The sequence below is a fragment of the Anguilla anguilla genome, chromosome 11 (assembly GCF_013347855.1).
Source record: "Anguilla anguilla isolate fAngAng1 chromosome 11, fAngAng1.pri, whole genome shotgun sequence".
Lineage (NCBI taxonomy): Eukaryota > Metazoa > Chordata > Actinopteri > Anguilliformes > Anguillidae > Anguilla > Anguilla anguilla.
The window spans coordinates 36,018,338-36,036,877 of NC_049211.1; the positions used below are offsets into that span (position 1 = coordinate 36,018,338).

An 18,540-nucleotide genomic window follows, 5' to 3' on the forward strand; every position below is an offset into this window, starting at 1 on the left:
GAGAGCAGTGGTCAGTATTAGACTCCCCCAGACAGCAGTGGTCAGTATTAGACTCTCCCAGAGAGCAGTGGTCAGTATTAGACTCACCCAGAGAGCAGTGGTCAGTATTAGACTCACCCAGAGAGCAGTGGTCAGTATTAGACTCTCCCAGACAGCAGTGGTCAGAATTAGACTCTCCCAGAGAGCAGTGGTCAGTATTAGACTCACCCAGAGAGCAGTGGTCAGTATTAGACTCACCCAGAGAGCAGTGGTCAGTATTAGACTCTCCCAGACAGCAGTGGTCAGTATTAGACTCTCCCAGAGAGCAGTGGTCAGTATTAGACTCACCCAGAGAGCAGTGGTCAGTATTAGACTCACCCAGAGAGCAGTGGTCAGTATTAAACTCTCCCAGACAGCAGTGGTCAGTATTAGACTCTCCCAGAGAGCAGTGGTCAGTATTAGACTCACCCAGAGAGCAGTGGTCAGTATTAAACTCACCCAGAGAGCAGTGGTCAGTATTAGACTCACCCAGAGAGCAGTGGTCAGTATTAGACTCTCCCAGACAGCAGTGGTCAGTATTAGACTCTCCCAGAGAGCACTGGTCAGTATTAGACTCCCCCAGAGAGCAGTGGTCAGTATTAGACTCCCCCAGAGAGCAGTGGTCAGTATTAGACTCACCCAGAGAGCAGTGGTCAGTATTAGACTCTCCCAGAGAGCAGTGGTCAGTATTAGACTCCCCCAGAGAGCAGTGGTCAGTATTAGACTCCCCCAGAGAGCAGTGGTCAGTATTAGACTCCCCCAGAGAGCAGTGGTCAGTATTAGACTCTCCCAGAGAGCAGTGGTCAGTATTAGACTCTCCCAGAGAGCAGTGGTCAGTATTAGACTCCCCCAGAGAGCAGTGGTCAGTATTAGACTCTCCCAGAGAGCAGTGGTCAGTATTAGACTCACCCAGAGAGCAGTGGTCAGTATTAGACTCACCCAGAGAGCTGCGGTCAGTATTAGACTCTCCCAGAGAGCAGTGGTCAGTATTAGACTCACCCAGAGAGCAGAGGTCAGTATTAGACTCCCCCAGACAGCAGTGGTCAGTATTAGACTCTCCCAGAGAGCTGCGGTCACTAGTAGACTTACCCTGAGATCCCAATGATCCCAAAGTGTAGGCTTCCCTGGATCTTGGTACAGTTTATGAAACTGTCAATGTTTCTGGAATCCACCGTCTGTCTGTCAGGAGAACCAGTACCCTGGCAAGCTGGAGCAAGCAGATCATATCATCATCATCATCCCCGTATTCGTCACCCCTAGCATCGCTACCATCATCATCCTCACTATCACCATCACCATCCCTGTGATTACCATCATGGTAAAAAGAGTACCTTTGGGGCAGAGTCCTCCACAGAGCTCACACTGTTTCAGCCCATCCTTCTTCACCTCCATCTTGTCGGTAGGGCAACCGCTCACACACGAGCTATCGTCCACAACAAAGTGTGCTACGGAACGAGAGAACTTTCAAACTTACAACCATCTAACACACGTTGCAGAAACACTTTTTCAATATTGAAACAGACACAGCGGGTCCTTAGCGAGAATGAGAAGTATGCTGGGTACTCTCTGAGACAGAGGCATGCTGGGTACTCACTGGGACACTGGGACACGCATATGGAGCCGTACTGGTACTTAGCGCCAGGGTTGGGCTCCATTTGGAAGGTACGTCTGTTATAGATAAAGGGCTGAGGACACTGTCGCACACAGGCTCCTGAATCATTGAAGTGACTACAGGCCTGTGAACAGACAGACAGACACACACACACAGATACAGACACACGCACACACAGAAACACACACACACATGCACACACATACACAGACACGCACAGACATTCACATGCACACACACACAGATACAAACACACAGACACACGGACACACACACGCACATACAGACATGACATGCACGGACATTAACACGCACAGACACCGACACACACAGATACGTGCACACCCACACAAACAGAAAAGCGTTTTAGAAAAAAGTGTCTTTTTCACAGCAGGCGTTTGGCCCGGCCTATGGCGGAACAGCGTCGGCAGTGGGGGCGGGGCAAAGGGACTCACGAAGCAGTCGGTCTCCTGGGGGCCAGAGCAGCCGCCGGCGCACTCCATGTGACAGCACTCGCTGGGGCCCGTCCCAAAACAGCGGCCATCACACTGCGGGGCACACACCGTCTTCGTCACTGCAGGGGGGCGGGGGCAGGGGCGAACGGAACAGAGAGGGAGACAGAGAGAGAGAGAGGGGAGGGAAAAAGAGAGGGGGGAGGAAGAGCGACAGAACTTGAATGAAAAAAACGTTATTTCTATAGTCGCCGATGGAGGAACTCGGGTCAAGATCACTGAGTCAGTCAAGATTACGAGATCTTCCACAAAATGTTTTCTTATATACACACAGCAGCACTTCACCGGCGGTGTAGTATAATGGCTAAGGAGTTGGTCTTGTAACCTAAAGGTCGCAGGTTCGATTCCACAGTAGGACACTGCCGTTGTACCCTTAAGCAAGGTACTTAACCTGCATTGCTCCAGTATATATCCAGCTGTATAACTGGATACAATGTAAGTCGCTCTGGGTAAGAGTGTCTGCTAAATGCCTGTAATGTACTGTAACTTCACCTTAAACATATAGAAGATTAAGAATCAAGGCAGAGCTTTCCTTCATCATCAACATGACACTGGCCCCTTCAAAATGAGATTTGTTATGTACAAGTGCGCAATAGGGGAACTCCACCTGAAGCCTTGCTGCCATAAGCCCACGCATAATGCGTTCTACCCGCATTGATCCTGCCCCCAGCCTTTTGTTTTTCCTATTCTTCCAAGCACCTAATTTAGCCTGAAGCTAATCAGCTAATTTAGCTAATGAAGTTTAACAGACGCACGCTCCTCATATACATGTAGTGTATACCTTGGCCCCTAATGCACAGTTCCCTGGGGAAAAAAAAACATATCTTGCTTTGTGCACAGCACCTTGCTATCCCTAAAATGTCCTCTAGCCTAGCATACTTTCTACCTCCCCACGGAACAAGCAACTCTCCCCTACAGTTGGATCAAGGCTGTCTGTAGTGATGGGCCCAGGAACAAGCCTCTCCGTAGATCAGCAGTACACCTTTCTATGGGAGGCTCGTACAGGGAGCGGCCGTACCCTCTCAGATGAGTGCCTGGCCCCAAAGCCCCCTGGGGACCCCAGCAACGTCGCCCTCTTTAGAAACAGCCTGCTGGGGGCCTTTCGCTGACACCAAATCCAGAGCTTTCTTCGCTTGTCTGGTGAGAGTTCTAGAGCGGTATGTGGCAACATGCCGTGGCCCTGATAAACAGTGAACACGCAACTCCACCATCATAAAGAAAGTAGTTCTTTAAATGTATTAATTCATTAATTTAGTTATTATTTTCATGGTTATTGCTGAATATTACCACTGTTTTATTTGTTTACAAAGCCCTCCAACCCTGCCCCGTTACTGAAGGTCCAAGCACCCAAACAATATTATCACACTTTATTATTTCTTATGTAGTTGTTGTTGTGACTATTGGTTCATGCAAACAATCGCTTTGGCAATGCTATGCTGATGTGTGGTCAGGCCAATAAACCTTATGAGAAATGAACTGAATTGAGAGAGGGTAGAGAGAGAGGGGAGAGTGAGAGAGAGAAAGATAAAGGGAGGGGGTAGAGAGAGAGAATGAGAGAGAGGGGAGAGATTAGGGGTGGAGGGGGGAGAGAGAGAGAGAGAGAGAGAGAATGAGAGAGACGGGAGAGATTGGGGGTGGAGGGGAAGGGGGGGGGGAGACTCACAGATCTGGCACTGTTCTTCTTTGGGTCCCCAGCAGTGCCCTCGACACGCCGCATGACATTCCACTGAAAAACAGGAAATACGTCAACATCACACACGCACGCACACACACACACAGACGCACACACACACATCACATGCACGCACACACACACACACACATGCACACACACGCATACACACACACACACACTCACACACCTCACGCGCACAAACCCACACACACATACACATACACACACAAACACATCAGACGAGCACACACACACACACACACATGCACACACACACACGTGCACACACAAACACACACACACACACACGAACACACATCACACGTGCACACACACACACAGACACACACACACACCTCCATATCATTACACTTACACTTCTGGCCATTGTCTTCAATCTGGATGGGGGCACTGCTGTCCCTCACAATGTCTGCCCAGTTGGCCTGGGGGGCGTAGCTCAGGTACTTGTTCCTGGAGATGAACACGCCCCCCTTCAGGATCTCTGTGAGACAGGAACACACATGAACAGGCAATGTAAGAGAACTGCTTAAGACCTTAGAAATCTATATAAAATTTAGAAAGGCTTTTAATTTAGAGAAGTGAATTTAAGATGATATAAGACTATGTTTTAAGGACCCGTGGGAATCCTGTTGACTAATGTTTTGAAAATGCTTATGCATCTGAAGCACTGGTAGGGAATATAAAATGTGCTCATACTGGATACCTAAGTTTATGGCAGCACAATATATCTTACAGCAGAGGGCTCCCTTGGGGCAGGTTATCACAGTGTTTAGTGTAATCAGTCACAGCAGACAACGTCACCACATGTAATCTTCATTGCTTTCGCAGTGTTTCACATCAAAGTGAGTCTTTGCTTGTGGCGTGTTCTCAAAGTAGCCAGCAATTTGGTAGAGTATTGCAGAAAAATGTTGATTTCAAGTGAAGCCAACTTAAAACTCAGTTATTGTAGTCCAGTTAAATAATGTAAAAACCTTCTGCTCTTAGGACTTTTGGAATAGCAACCATTGTGTCTGACCCCTGCCCCCACACTCCAATCTCACAAACTGCTTCAGTAGTTATATCATACCAATAATAATAATAATAATAATAATAATAATAATAATAATAATAATAAATACAGCTGCAAAGCAGCGATTCCGGGGTCCAAACAGCTAGTGCATGACGCTGGAATCAGTAAAGCTGCAAGCCAAGTGGAATGGAAGCAAATCCCTGCAACAGTGCTCCAACATCTTGTATAAAGCCTTCCCAGAAGAGTGGAGGTTGTTATAGCAGCAAAGGGTAGACCAACCCCATAATAATTCAGATAATTTTGGATGAGATGTTGGTTGTGAGATGTCCACGTACTTTTGGCCATGTAGTGTATTAAAACACTGCTATTGGCCATATGCTATTTGCACCATTCAAGTTTTGCTTTGTTCAGAAGAATGTGCCCTTCAATTCAGAACATTTTTCAAAGCCGTAGACTAAGCTTGGAATTAATCAGATGAAAAATTAGTGCTGTCACTTAGCATCATGTGCCCAAAGGCATACAGACTCAACAGAACTACAGATGCACACACACACGTATGCGAGCACGCACACACAAACACACATGCGAGCACGCACACACACACACACACACACACACTACCAACAAACATTACAGCACTACAAATACACACGCACAAACAAACATTACAGCACTACAGAAACACAAACATACACACACACTATAGACAAATATTACAGCACTGCAGATATATATACACACACACATAACAGTACTAAAGACACATTACAGCAGTACATATATACAAGTGTACAAACACACACACACACACACTACATACAAACTTTACAGTACTGCAGATATATATACACATACTCATAACAGCACTACAGACACATTACAGCAGTACATACATACAAGTGTACACACACACACACACACACACACTACATACAAACTTTACAGTACTACAGATATACACACACACACACACACACACACACACAGACATGCAGACACTCACACACACACTCACACACTCACACACACACACACACACACACACACACACACACACACACACACACACAGACATGCAGACACTCACACAATTTCTGAGTAAAAAAAACACTCTGGGCCTGACACGTTTGGACAGGAACGCTCTCCTGAGCGGGGAGTGTGCAGCCTCAGTCTGTCACACTGCTGCTACCGAACACAAAACAAAACCTTTATTCAGCAGGAAATACTGGAAGTCCCGCCCCCGTCCCCGATGACGGACAGGAGCTCTGAGGGTGTTGCTCGGCCCTTAGAGACCCTCGAGCCAGTGTGCACGTACGCTACCGCGCCACAGACCGTACGGCACAAACAGGAGACAGAGACCAGATTCCCCCAGCGCGTGTGAGACACGACCCGGGCTAAACCAACCGGGTCTGAACGCTCTCCGCCTGCAGCGCATTTTTAATTGCGCGGCACGTCGAAGAATGTTCCAACCGCACGCAGGGTGTTCCGCTCTCTCTCTGTCTCCCTGGGACCCCGCCCACTTGTGCCGCTTCGAATGGAAGCCTGCTCCCGTTAGCCTGTGGGCGGCAGCGCGGCACCATGGCGGTTAGGGACCTGCATCGTAACCCAGAGGGCGCAGGGTGGACTCCCAGGTAGGGGCACACTGCACATTGTACCCCTAGGCAAGGTACCGCAGCAGAAATGCTCCAGCAAATGTCCGGCCGTATTGTACAAGTCGATTCTCTGCCCTGGATAAAACTGTCTCTTAAATGCCTGAGAAGTTGTTTACCATCTCTCATTTCTTTGTATAGTGTCAGATTCTGTGGGATGGAGTTTCAATTTCTGTGGGTGTGAGAACGACGAAATGTAGAAAGACTTCCACGGTTGGATACATTGAAGTATCCTTCATTGGGAGGAAACGAGGAGCCAAGTTTGAAGCTGCTTCACTTGTCTCCTCCAATATTGGGACATTGGAGAGAAGGAGGATGCAAAAAGTGGTTTCGGGAGCTTTGAGGAGACAAGATGGTAGTGGAGGAGCGGAGGATACATTTTTCGAGTATTGAAGCGCACTGCTGGAAAAAGAAAATGTGGGCTGGTGGTGGCCCCAAGCGCTGGGCCTATCAATGAGCTCACTTCCTGTCAGTGAGTTCACTTCCTCCTTTGTCAGCCCCAAGGCTGAAACTCTTATCTTAGGGGATGAGAGGTAGACCTGCACACATGAGCGTGTTACTACTGTCCTGGACACCAGATGTCATACCTGATATCTGCATCTGGGTTCTCCATTTCCTTTTACACTCCCCTTCCAATTCCCTTCCACCCCTTCTCCCCCTTCTCTGAGGGTTGTGGGCATGCTTTCAGAACACTGTTATACATGAATGAGACCTGCTCCCATTTAAAGAGATTGTATCATGAAAAGAGAGGCATCACTGTAAGACCATTTTAAACAATGGGCGAGGTATGGTCCTACCATCTCTCTCTTCTTCCATTTCCAACCTGTCTTTGTTCTCTCCATGCATCCCCCTTCTCATTACATTATATTCATCAAATGCACTTATCTAGAGTGACTATAGGGGAAACAGAAGTGCATTCACCTGGATAACATTAGCAATAGCACCACATCTGGTTGACATTCCCAGACCAGCGAGTAAAGATTCAACAACACTGAAGCACTCATGAAAGGCAACCATACCAACGAAGAACCAAGAGTATAAGTTCTATATACAGACTGCATTCCTCCCCCTCTCTCCTTCCATGCTACCCCTCCTCCTTTCTCCCTTTTTCTCTTTCTCTTTCTCTCCTCCGTTCCCTCACCAGTCAGGTGTGTGAGGCCCAGTTCTCGCAGCCCGAGGCTTCCATCCTTCTGGTAGTTGAGGAGGACGTAGAGGGCGAAGCGGTCCTCGTACAGAGTGTTGCCCCGGATCACGCGCAGCTGGTCCAGCGGCAGACTGTGGAACTGGTTTATAACGATGAGGATGTAGCCCGTCACCTCCCGGATTGACTGGGAGGGATAGGATGGTGGAGGGGTGGGGGGTGGGGTGGGGGGGCGGGGGGGGGGTGGAATCTCAGTACTGCAAAGTCGGGGTAACTTCAGTAGCAACAGCTTCAGTTACATCACAAGGCTATTAGTGCTCTGTACATTTTTAGTGGATGGCCATATTTTTAAGGAGGCGTGGTTTATAGGTGATCATGTTTGAGTGGGCGTGGTTTGTATATAGGGGATCAAGCTTGAGTGGGTGTGGTTTACATGTGATGAGCATGTTTAAGGAGGCGTGGTTTATAGGTGATCAAGTTTGAGTGGGCGTGGTTTACAGGTGCTGAGTATGTTTAAAGGGGCGTGGCTTATATGTGATGAGCATGTTTAAAGGGGCGTGGCTTATATGTGATGAGCATGTTTAAAGGGGCGTGGCTTATATGTGATGAGCATGTTTAAAGGGGAGTGGCTTATATGTGATGAGCATGTTTAAAGGGGCGTGGCTTATAGGTGATGAGCATGTTTAAAGGGGTGTGGTTTATAGGTGCTGAGCATATTCAAAGGGGCGTGGCTCAGGGGCAGAGCCAGTACCTGCAGGAAGCTGAAGTTATGGTGCTGGTCCATGAGGGTGATCTCCAGGTTGCCCATGAGGATCTGGCAGCCACTGTACATGTCCCTCATGATGTTGTACTGCACCTCCGGACTCATGCTCGCACTCAGGGCATTCTGGGTACCCGAGCACACCGACACTGGGAGGAGGAAGAGGGAGGTGAGATGCTTGTCTGAGGATTTCACACATGAGCATACGCATGCATGAACATACACGCATACGAACAAGTCCCGGAACATAATGTGAAGACATTAATCTCCATTAATTCAGGCAAGCACAGGAGTGCCATAGGATTTAAATACGGATTTGAAAGCAGTGTGAGGCACATGCTGTTTTACTCAGAATCGGTGTGTTACTAGGTAGGCCCAGTATGTGGCATTAAAATCACACAGCTCTGCACATCTTCAGCCTGGTGAGGGAGGCTCACGCTGGGGGAGATTTATCACCAAACGTATGTGACCAGTCCTCACTTAAGATGAAATGCCAGAGCAGGATGTGTGTGGCAGTGAAAATGATCAAATACTGCCCTGTGGGCAGACGTTGGGGTTTAGGGTTTAGGGTTAGACTCAGGGACCAGGGTCATGGGGTCAAGGTTAGGGTCAGGGGTCAGGACGGAGGAAACAGAGATAAAAAAGAAGCTCCCCTGACTAATCAACACTTCGGCATGGGGTGCCTTTAGGTGAGAGCTGAGCTCTGTGTAGATGCAACTAGGGAAAGGGAAGAATGGATGTAAACACACAAAGACACACACAGACCATTATGTTACATCACAAACTCTCACTGACGCTTAGAGTGTCCAGAGGGACATGCAAACTGAAGCACGTCAGTGGCTTCCCTTAGCTCAGTGGTTCTCAAGCTTTTTCGATCAGGCCCCCCTTGGTTTCCAATGGACATTTTTCAACCCTCACTGCCACCCCCCTGTTGTCTCTGTACATCCCCCAAGGTCCCCCCCATCTTACTTTGAGAAGTCCTGCTTTAGGAAAAGAAGCACAGCTGTTGAAAGGAATAGAATAACTAGCATACTTCAAGCCAATAATTATAGAATTTGAAGCTACAGCCTGACTGACCAATTAGCCTGACAAATATTCTAAATATTCAATGCATACATACAACAAATTCAACCATCTGAACAATCCCAACAAATTCAGAAAAAATCACCTAGTCAGCATAACAAAATCTAGAATATTCACCATACAAACACGTACACAGACACTGGCATTTGGCAATACACTTCAGCCGAAACACACGATAAACATCTCTACACACAAGCTCAAGAAATCATTCAGATTAACAACCAGGAAATGTCCTCTCCAGAGATAAAGAGTTGCTGAGAATTACTGGGCAGATTTTACTAGGACGTAGAGAGGGAAGTGGTGGACTTTGTACCAAGGGGACAGAGAAATGAATCAGTTTGGTGACTCATTGAGTTGCGCGTATAGTGCATAGATGTGTGTGTGTGTGGGTGTATAGATGCGTGTGCATGTAGATTGTGTGTGTGTATGCCTTCATGCATGTGTGGAGATGGGGGGGGGGGGGGTCCCAGGCGATGTTCAGCTGGTCTGTCTCCATCCCCCACTCCCCTGCCGAATGTCCGTGAATGCATCAGTGTCCAGTCTAGGGTCTGTGAGTCTAATTCTGGCAGGCTACATTATGTATGAATACTCTGCTTTGTGCAAAGGAATGGGCTCTAATGGCAGCAGGACATCTACTTTTAGCTCAGTTCCAGGAGTCCTCTGGCTCTGTATTTCCAACTGATTCTGAATGAGCTTCGATAGTCCCTTTTAAAAAAACGCAAACAGAATTATTTGCAATCACATTGTAATCAATTAGCAGACGGTTTTATCCAGAGTGACTAATAAAAGTGGAGAACATCAGTGTTAGTGATATCACTAAGAGGCACCATGAAGGCCCATTTATAAATCAACCAAAGAAAATCAACAATCAAGTCTGGCCGTGTTCAATCAGCTGAATCTAATTAGCAATTAAATTTGGTTAATTGGTTAATTGAGTAACAATTACCTTTTCACATTTTTTCATTAAATGAATGGTTTAAAAAATGCGTTTCGTGTTTACCCAGTTTCCCTTTGTCTAAGATCTGAAACTATTCAGTGTGACAAATATGCAATAGAGAAAATCAAGAATACTTTTTCACAGCGCTGTATGTGTGTGAGCATGTGTATGCGTGTGTGTCCACGTCTGTAAGTGAGCATGTGCGTACGAGCGCATGTGCATGTATGTGTATCTGTGTGTGTGTGTGTGTGTGTTTGTGTATCACAGAAATCTCTAGGGCTGTGATTTGAGCAGTAGACAATGAGGCAGTGTGGCAGTGAGTATCACTTTCTGAGAGACGGGGACGGTGGAGGAGGGAGTGGAGAGGGACAGTCTGGCCTCTGCTGGTGCTTGGAATGTTCTAGATAGAAACAGTCCTTTTCTGCAGCAGCCAGATGTGCTGGCAATGATGCCATTCATTCTCAAGAGGGAGGGAGGGGACATTCCCACAGCGCACTCTGCCCAGAGGGTGTGTCTGATCAAAGTCAGGTATGTAAGAACAGACCGTGCCCTAACACACACACACAAACACACACACACACACACACACACACACAACTCAAACAAAAACCGAGAAAAGGCTAATAATCAGCGGTTTAACTCCTTGTGGGTTATTTCCTCATTTTCTCTGTTGGCGGAAGCAAGAGTCCCATAGCAGTGCACCTATTAATGCTGGCCCGGCTTCATGGCTCACCCCATCAGCCCGATAGCCTCAAACAGAGTAGCAACGTATCACTGCCGCTGGGCTCCGGGCATTCCCACCAATCAGATACGAGCAGGGCTCTCCCACACACACCACCGCCAAATGCTCACGTGCTGACTGATGAAGGTCAGGAAATTCTGCCGAACACGCACACGCACACGTGCACATGCGCGCACGTGCACACGCACACACGTGCACACGCACGCACAATTACACACTGAATATTGACACAGAAGGAGAATGGAATGCTATGACCAACGTCACAAAAACATGTCGCAATGTGATTAACGAATACCTAATAATACAGGAACCGAGCATTAAAAATAACCACAGCCCACTTGATAAACCCAATCTCACACACAGCACTGGTGGAAAAGCTCCAATTACAAAAACCTAAAACGTCTTGTGGTCCTGGTGGAATCAGAAATGAAATGCCTAACCACTAGCGTGCCACGGATAAGCATGTATTATAGGCTATCTGGGGTGGAGGTTGTGGCCTTTGTCTGAGGGAGTTCCAACACTTTCACCAATTCATGGATGTATAGTCAGGACAGCGGCCTACTGAGTCTATAGCTTTGTTTCACCGCACACTCAGACTAAGAAAACCTTTACGCTGGAAATATAAAACAGTTCTTATTTTGTTTGACATGTTGGTTAATTCCATTGCGCAGGGTCAGGGCCTACACTGCCATGTGCCTCTCGACTTTCCTCTATGGCTCCAAAACATGGACCCCACATAGGCACCATATTCGGCTCATTGAGGCCTTCCATATCCACTGCCTCCAATGCATCTTGGGGTTGACACGGGAGGACCGTGTAGCCCACAGTGGCATCCTCCACACCACCAACTACCTCTGCATCAAGACCCACCCTGCTAAGTGCCACCTCTGCTGGCCTGGCCATGTAGTCATTACATTACATTACACTACAGGCATTTAGCAGACGCTCTTATCCAGAGCGACTTACACAACTTCATATAATACAGCTGGATATATACTGAAGCAATTCAGGTTAGGTACCTTGCTCAAGGGTACAACGGCAGTGTCCTACCCAGGAATCAAACCTGTGACCTTTTGGTTACAAGACCAACTCCTTACCCATTATACTACACTACCGCCCGTCAGGATGCCTGAGCACCGTCTACCACAGAGGTCTCCAGCCCTGGTCCTGGAGAGCTATAGGGTCTGTGGGTTTTTGTTTTCACCTTCAAATCAGCACCCAACTGAGACCCAAGACACCAGGTGAGTTGAGTTAACTGTGTAATCAACTGCTCTAATTGATTCATGATGTGCAGAATCACTATGAAAACCAGCAGACCCTGTAGCTCTGCAGGTCCAGGGTTGGAGACCACTGGTCTACCACATTGTATTCTCTGCGGCCAGCTCAGTAACACAAAGCCATCCGCTGGCAGACAAAAGAACCGCTACAGGGATTACAGCACAGACCTGCTGAAGCAGCGTGGAACGAAGGCCGCTGAACTACAGACCACTGCTCTCAACAGGCGCCAACTGACAAGCTACCAGCAGCAACACCACCCCCCCCCCCACACCCACCCACCCACTAACCCATCGGCCGCAGAGCGTGCAGCCTCCAAACCGGCACCAGCAGCAACACCGCCCCCATCCCCCCCCGACACCCACACCCACCGGCCTCCACAGCCACGAGAAAACGGCACCAGCAGCAACACCACCCCCCCCACCCACCCACCCAGAGCAGCAGAGCGTGCGGCCTCCACAGCCACGAGAAACCGGCACCAGCAGCAACACCGCCCCGCCCCCCCCCCCCACACCCACCCACCCAGAGCAGCAGTCTCCATCCATTTTGATTTTTAGATTGTCTTAATGTACGTAAAGAACCAAAGAGCTGATTGTGGGGGACTGTTCTCTTTCCTCAGCTCTTGCTATTCCAGGTTTTTGTAATGATGCAAGTAGGGGTCACAATATTAAATGCTTCTTCAATCAGATTGCCGTTATGTATTTTCTAAGCACTTCAAAGATATGTTTACAGAATTCTGCATGCAGGGTCTCAGTTTGGTGTTTGTCCCATTTGCTGAATTTTTGATTCATGAGTGGACAATCGCTCTCTTTCTTTCTCTCTCTCTCTCTTTAACTTTTTACCCTGAAAACTCCAGTTACAAGTCACAGTTACAGTTACTTCAGACTGCCAAGAGAGTGTGTGTGTGCGTGTGTGTGTGTGTGTGTGTGCGTGCTAGTGTGTATGTATGACACAGTCACTCACTGTTCCTCAGAGACTGGATTATAAATGTAATTAAAGAAAAAAAAGATTTCCTACTGACGCTACAAAAAAGGAAAAAGGATGAAACGCATTGAGTAGTGTGCACTCTTTAGTATGCGTACTTTGTGTGTGTGTGCGTGCTTGCATGCCAGCCACTCACCGTTCCTTAAAGCACGGCAAGTGAACAGGTACTGTGCTGTTAGTGTGCAGCAATCTTGGTCTTCCCCTCATACAGTGCCGTGAAAAAGTACACTACATGGCTAAAAGTATGTGGACACCCGATATCCAACATCTCATCCAAAATTATAGACATTAATATGGAGTTGGTCCATCCTTTACTGCTATAACAACCTCCACTCTTCTGGGAAGGCTTTATACTAGATGTTGGAGCATTGCTTCAGGGATTTGCTTCCATTCAGCCTGAAGAGCTTGTGAGGTCAGACAATGACTGGGCAGCTAGTCCTGGCTCGCAGTTGGCTTTCCAACTGAACCCAAAGGTACTGGACTGGGTTGAGGTCAGGGTTAAGGGCTGGCCAGTCAAGTTATTCCGCACCGCTTTTGAGAAAACCATTCCTATATGGACCTCTCTGTGGGTCCAGGGCCATTTTTCATGCTGAAACAGGAAAGGGCCTTCCCCAATTGTTCGGAAGCACAGATTCGTCTAGAATGTGATTGTATGCTATAGCATTAAGATTTGCCTTCAGAGGAACCAAGAGGCCCAGCCCAAAACATGAAAAACAGCATCAGAGTAAGGGGTGTCCACACACTTTTGGTCATATAGTGTATTTGCCCCTTCCTGATTTCCTCTTGTCACACTGAATGGTTTCAGATTGCAATATTGTACAAAGGGAACCTGTGTATACAAAACACAATTTTTAAATGATTTCATTTGTTCAATGAAAAAAATCAGAAAAGACCCATATCACCCATGTGAAAAAGTAATTGCCCCCTTAAACTTAATAAGTGGCTGCACTACCTTTAGCAGCAACAGCAGCAACAAAACGCTTCCTATAATTTGATATCAGTCTTTCACATCGCTGTGGAGGAAATTTGGCAGAACTGCTTTAATTCAAACAAATTGGTAGGTTTTTCGAGCTTTAACTGTTTGTTCCAGGTCCTGCCACAGCATCTCTATTCAGTTCGAGTCAGGACTTTGACTAGCCCACTCCAAAACTTTAATTCTGTTTATGTTCAGTCATTCAGATGTGGAATTTCTACTGTGTTTTGGATCATTGTCTTGCTGCATAACCCAATTATGCTCCGTCTTCAACTCACGGACAGATGACCGGACATTCTCCTTAAGAATTTTCTGGTACAGAGCAGAATTAATGGTTCCAATGGCAAGTTGAAATGGCTTTGTAACCCTTCCAGACTATCAGATATATCAGGTTTATGGTCAAATTGGGCACAATTTTGTGGCTAATTGTAGAGAAGAGTTCATAGTGGGTTTGGCCCAAGCACATTCAATCAGGAAGTGCTTCTCCCTCCACATTTTATTGTGTTTGCACTGTGGGCACAAATCATTCTTTCTTCCGGCAGCCATGAATTTTAATTTAAATTTTTTTGTGTTTGCCAGCCACCATATCTAGGTGGAGTCGCTACGTCTGTACTTTGTCAAACTGGTTCTCAGTTCCTTATCAGTCATTGTTGATAGTACTTTATCACAGTGTCCTATATTTATAGGGCCAGATAACATTTCATTTTACTTTGGTATTTTGTTTGATATTCCCACTTGGTTCCAATTAGGTTTGTAATTTTGTTCTGATTCGGTCGGTGTTAGATTGTCTTAATGTATGTAAAGAACCAAAGAGCTGATTGTGGGGGACTGTTCTCTTTCCTCAGCTCTTGCTATTCCAGGTTTTTGTAATGATGCAAGTAGGGGTCACAATATTAAATGCTTCTTCAATCAGATTGCCGTTATGTATTTTCTAAGCACTTCAAAGATATATTTACAGAATTCTGTATGCAGGGTCTCAGTTTGGTGTTTGTCCCATTTGCTGAATTTTTGATTCATGAGTGGACAACCCAGAGTCACAGTTCATCCAACCATCAGGTCTTCCGGGTAAATGACACGCGGAGAGTACAACAGTTGTTCCTGCAATACTTTCGATTTTAGAGAACTAAGCTACTAAGAGCCCCAGCAAAGTCTACACCTATGTTGTTTCCTTTAATCTATATACGCAAAATGTTTTACAATCGTAAAGCAATTTCCTCTGGTGACTCACGCAATATGCTTGGGGCCGAGATTAGGGAGCTGCTGGGGAACAAAGTCGTCTTTCTTGAGAGCGATGCGACAGAGACATTTATCGTGTTCTCAATATGGGGAGTGGGAGGGAGGGGATGAGACGGGGTTAATGATTGAAAAGCTGCAATTCTCACCCTGCACTATGCGACCAGCAGCCAGTAAAATGTCTGAAGAGGTGAGTGAGCTTCTGTTGCTGCTAGTTTTGGTGTAACTTCAGTCTGCAAGTTAGCTGCTGAAACGTCCAGCTCTACATCCGTACCAAGAAGTTGTAACAGCTCACACCGCACGATCCTCATTCGAAAAGACTATCTACCCCCACTATCATCTGCGATTATTATCGCCACAATCTGTGCAATTAGACGCTTTGGAAATCATGGGATATGCCTTCCCGTATAAATTTACACGAGAACACTAAAACGTCTGGCACGCTTAACTTTCACAACATTTACATGTTGTTCAGCCTTTCATTAAAAGTCGCGGGTCGTACCAACAACTCGCCGCGAGTTTACTGAGACCACAGCGGTACTGAAGCTTTACCTCTCCCGATTTCACTCTGGTTTCCGAACAAACACAACACGTTTTGACACTTTTGAGTCATTACAGGGTTGACAAGAAAATGTACAATCTAATCTTCTTACTCCACCCACACTGACTCAGTGTAAACATCAGATTCATAAAGCTGCACCTGGGCACACCTTTCTCAGGGGAGAAAGAAGACGCAATAACCCTGTGGGAGCTTGGCACTGGTCCAGCAAGAGTTGTGCAAAAAGGAACCAAATCTTTCCGAGAAAGAAGTAGTAGAAGAAGAAAATGAACAGAGAGGCATACCGTAAGACAAAAGCCAACGGCAAAGCAATTAAGAAGTTCCAGACCATGGGCTAGTTTTGCTGTTTTTTTTCTCCGTGGATTAAACGGATCCTACATACAGTAGCCTATAGTTTACTAGTTGAGAGTTGACGGTCAATTTGGTAACACACATGGCTTTAAAGCACGTGTTATTCAAGAAACGCAATACCCTTTTAGTAGAACGTGTGACAGAGCTGTGAGTTTATCCCTCTTCCCAGATTGAATGCCACCCAGTTCCAAGCTATTATTTTGAGACGTGACAATTAGATGAATTTAATAAGAAATGTATTCTATCTGACATGCATCATTAGAGCAGCAATAACAGTTAAAAGACTCCGTTTTTACTAATTATAAGTAAAGAGTTGTAATATACATCTGAAAAGAATGCCCAGATATGTCTCTCTGATATTAAACAGTTTGCAGGAGCAGTCTGACAAAGCCTACCTTCCTGGGTTTGAGCGGTCGTGAGCTGAAGACAGCACAGCAACGCGAGGTTTAGCGCGAGCACCTGCTGATGGGCAGTCATCCTCAATCCCGACAGGGCACTCAGATCAGATGAATGCGATCATGGACCGCGTCTGTAGTTCCAGCCTTCTTGTATGTAATACCTTTTGTAATTAAGTTGAGTTTGATTGATAATTTGCAATGAACTGTCTCTGCGATGTAAAACTTTTCTCTACACCTCGCAGACTACTGGCAGTGTACCATGCTGTCAAAAGTTCACACAAAAACTTTTTTACTATACTACCTTTCACATAACGTTCAAAGATTATTCTAGATAAAAGGTGTCTGGACAGTAAAATACGCGAAATAAACTATTAACAAAGCCAGATAAAAACTAATCGGAGACAGAGTGTATGAAAAGTCGACTTGGAGTGGAAAGTCCATGCAGGTGGAGGAAAAAGTTGAGCGCTTCACGCCAGGTTCGTACTCCAACAGTACAAGACATGCGAACTTCTGATTTGTCCGAGCCGATTCTGTTGAACCAATCAGACGCTGTATATTGGGAGTGCTGCTGTGGAAGAATTCCGTTTTCTGGGAGCAAGTTTTTACGCGAGAATCAAAAACAATTTAAAACGGGTTTTTAAAAAACAAAGAATGAATACTTCGTAGTAGTAGTATACTTATATAAGATTAAGAAACACATAAGTACATCACAACAAGAATACAGGACATAATAAAATCCGCTTTAAAGGGTAGGACAGACAAAAAGAAACAGCAGAACATACAGTTAAATACAAGAGCATTTAGAGGAGGGGGAAAACTCCGGCATTTTAAAGGGACGTTTGTATTTTTACAACAATGCCTGTTTTTTAAGAGGGCTCACATGACATAGGAAGCATATTTTATTCAGTCGTGGTATTTTGAATGATTAGTATGTTGTACGTTGACTGCTGTCTACTGTTACTATCAGTATTACTCCAAACTTTGAATTTATTCAGACCAGTGGTAACCAAACCTGTTCCTGGAGATCTAGCCTCCTGTAGGTTTTCACTGGCATACCTGACTCTGAATTAGCAACTAAACAAGACCTCTAGCTATTGAATGAGGTGTGCTTTGTTAGGATTGGAATGAAAACCTACAGGATAGATCGCCAGGAACAGAGTTGATTACCACTGATTTAGACCAGGGCTGATCAACCCCATTCCTGTAGATCTCTCATCCTGTAGCTTCTAATTTCAACATTAACAAACCACACCCGATTGTACTAACTAGCAGCTCAACGAGATCGGCAGCTGTTGAGTGAGATGCGCTTTGTTAGGGTTTAAGTAAAATTCTACAGGGCGGTTGATCTTCAGAAACGGGGTTGGGCAGCCCTGATTTAGACTGCATATTCCATTCAGCTGCATTTAACCCCCCGCCCTCCCCTCCCTCCCTCCCTCCCTCCCTCCCTCCCTCCCTCCATTTTTCCTGTCCTGTCTTTATCCCGAGGGTATTTATATCAGCGATACTTCCAGTCCATTGAGGGCATGGGGCTCAGTGCCCGTCCTGTTCGAAGTGAAGAGCAGTATTGTCCTTCGTCCCCGTCAACTCGCCCCTCCTTTGATGCGGCCG

The 18,540-nt window shown here is 46.3% G+C and overlaps 1 protein-coding gene across 1 annotated transcript in view; it reads right to left on the minus strand.

Moving 5' to 3' along the window:
• Positions 1 to 17,397, minus strand: part of LOC118207385 (receptor tyrosine-protein kinase erbB-3-like) — a 32,304-nt gene extending 14,907 nt beyond the window's left edge. Inside the window, exons 1-9 of the mRNA XM_035380891.1 lie at positions 16,930 to 17,397; positions 8,389 to 8,546; positions 7,638 to 7,824; positions 4,194 to 4,319; positions 3,806 to 3,868; positions 2,086 to 2,204; positions 1,613 to 1,754; positions 1,350 to 1,463; positions 1,108 to 1,225 (exon numbers count right to left, since the gene is read on the minus strand). Of these exons, the coding sequence (XP_035236782.1) occupies positions 1,108 to 1,225; positions 1,350 to 1,463; positions 1,613 to 1,754; positions 2,086 to 2,204; positions 3,806 to 3,868; positions 4,194 to 4,319; positions 7,638 to 7,824; positions 8,389 to 8,546; positions 16,930 to 17,011 (1,109 nt within the window). The 5' untranslated portion in view covers positions 17,012 to 17,397. The remainder of the gene's footprint in view (positions 1 to 1,107; positions 1,226 to 1,349; positions 1,464 to 1,612; positions 1,755 to 2,085; positions 2,205 to 3,805; positions 3,869 to 4,193; positions 4,320 to 7,637; positions 7,825 to 8,388; positions 8,547 to 16,929) is intronic.
• Positions 17,398 to 18,540: the final 1,143 nt, after the last annotated feature.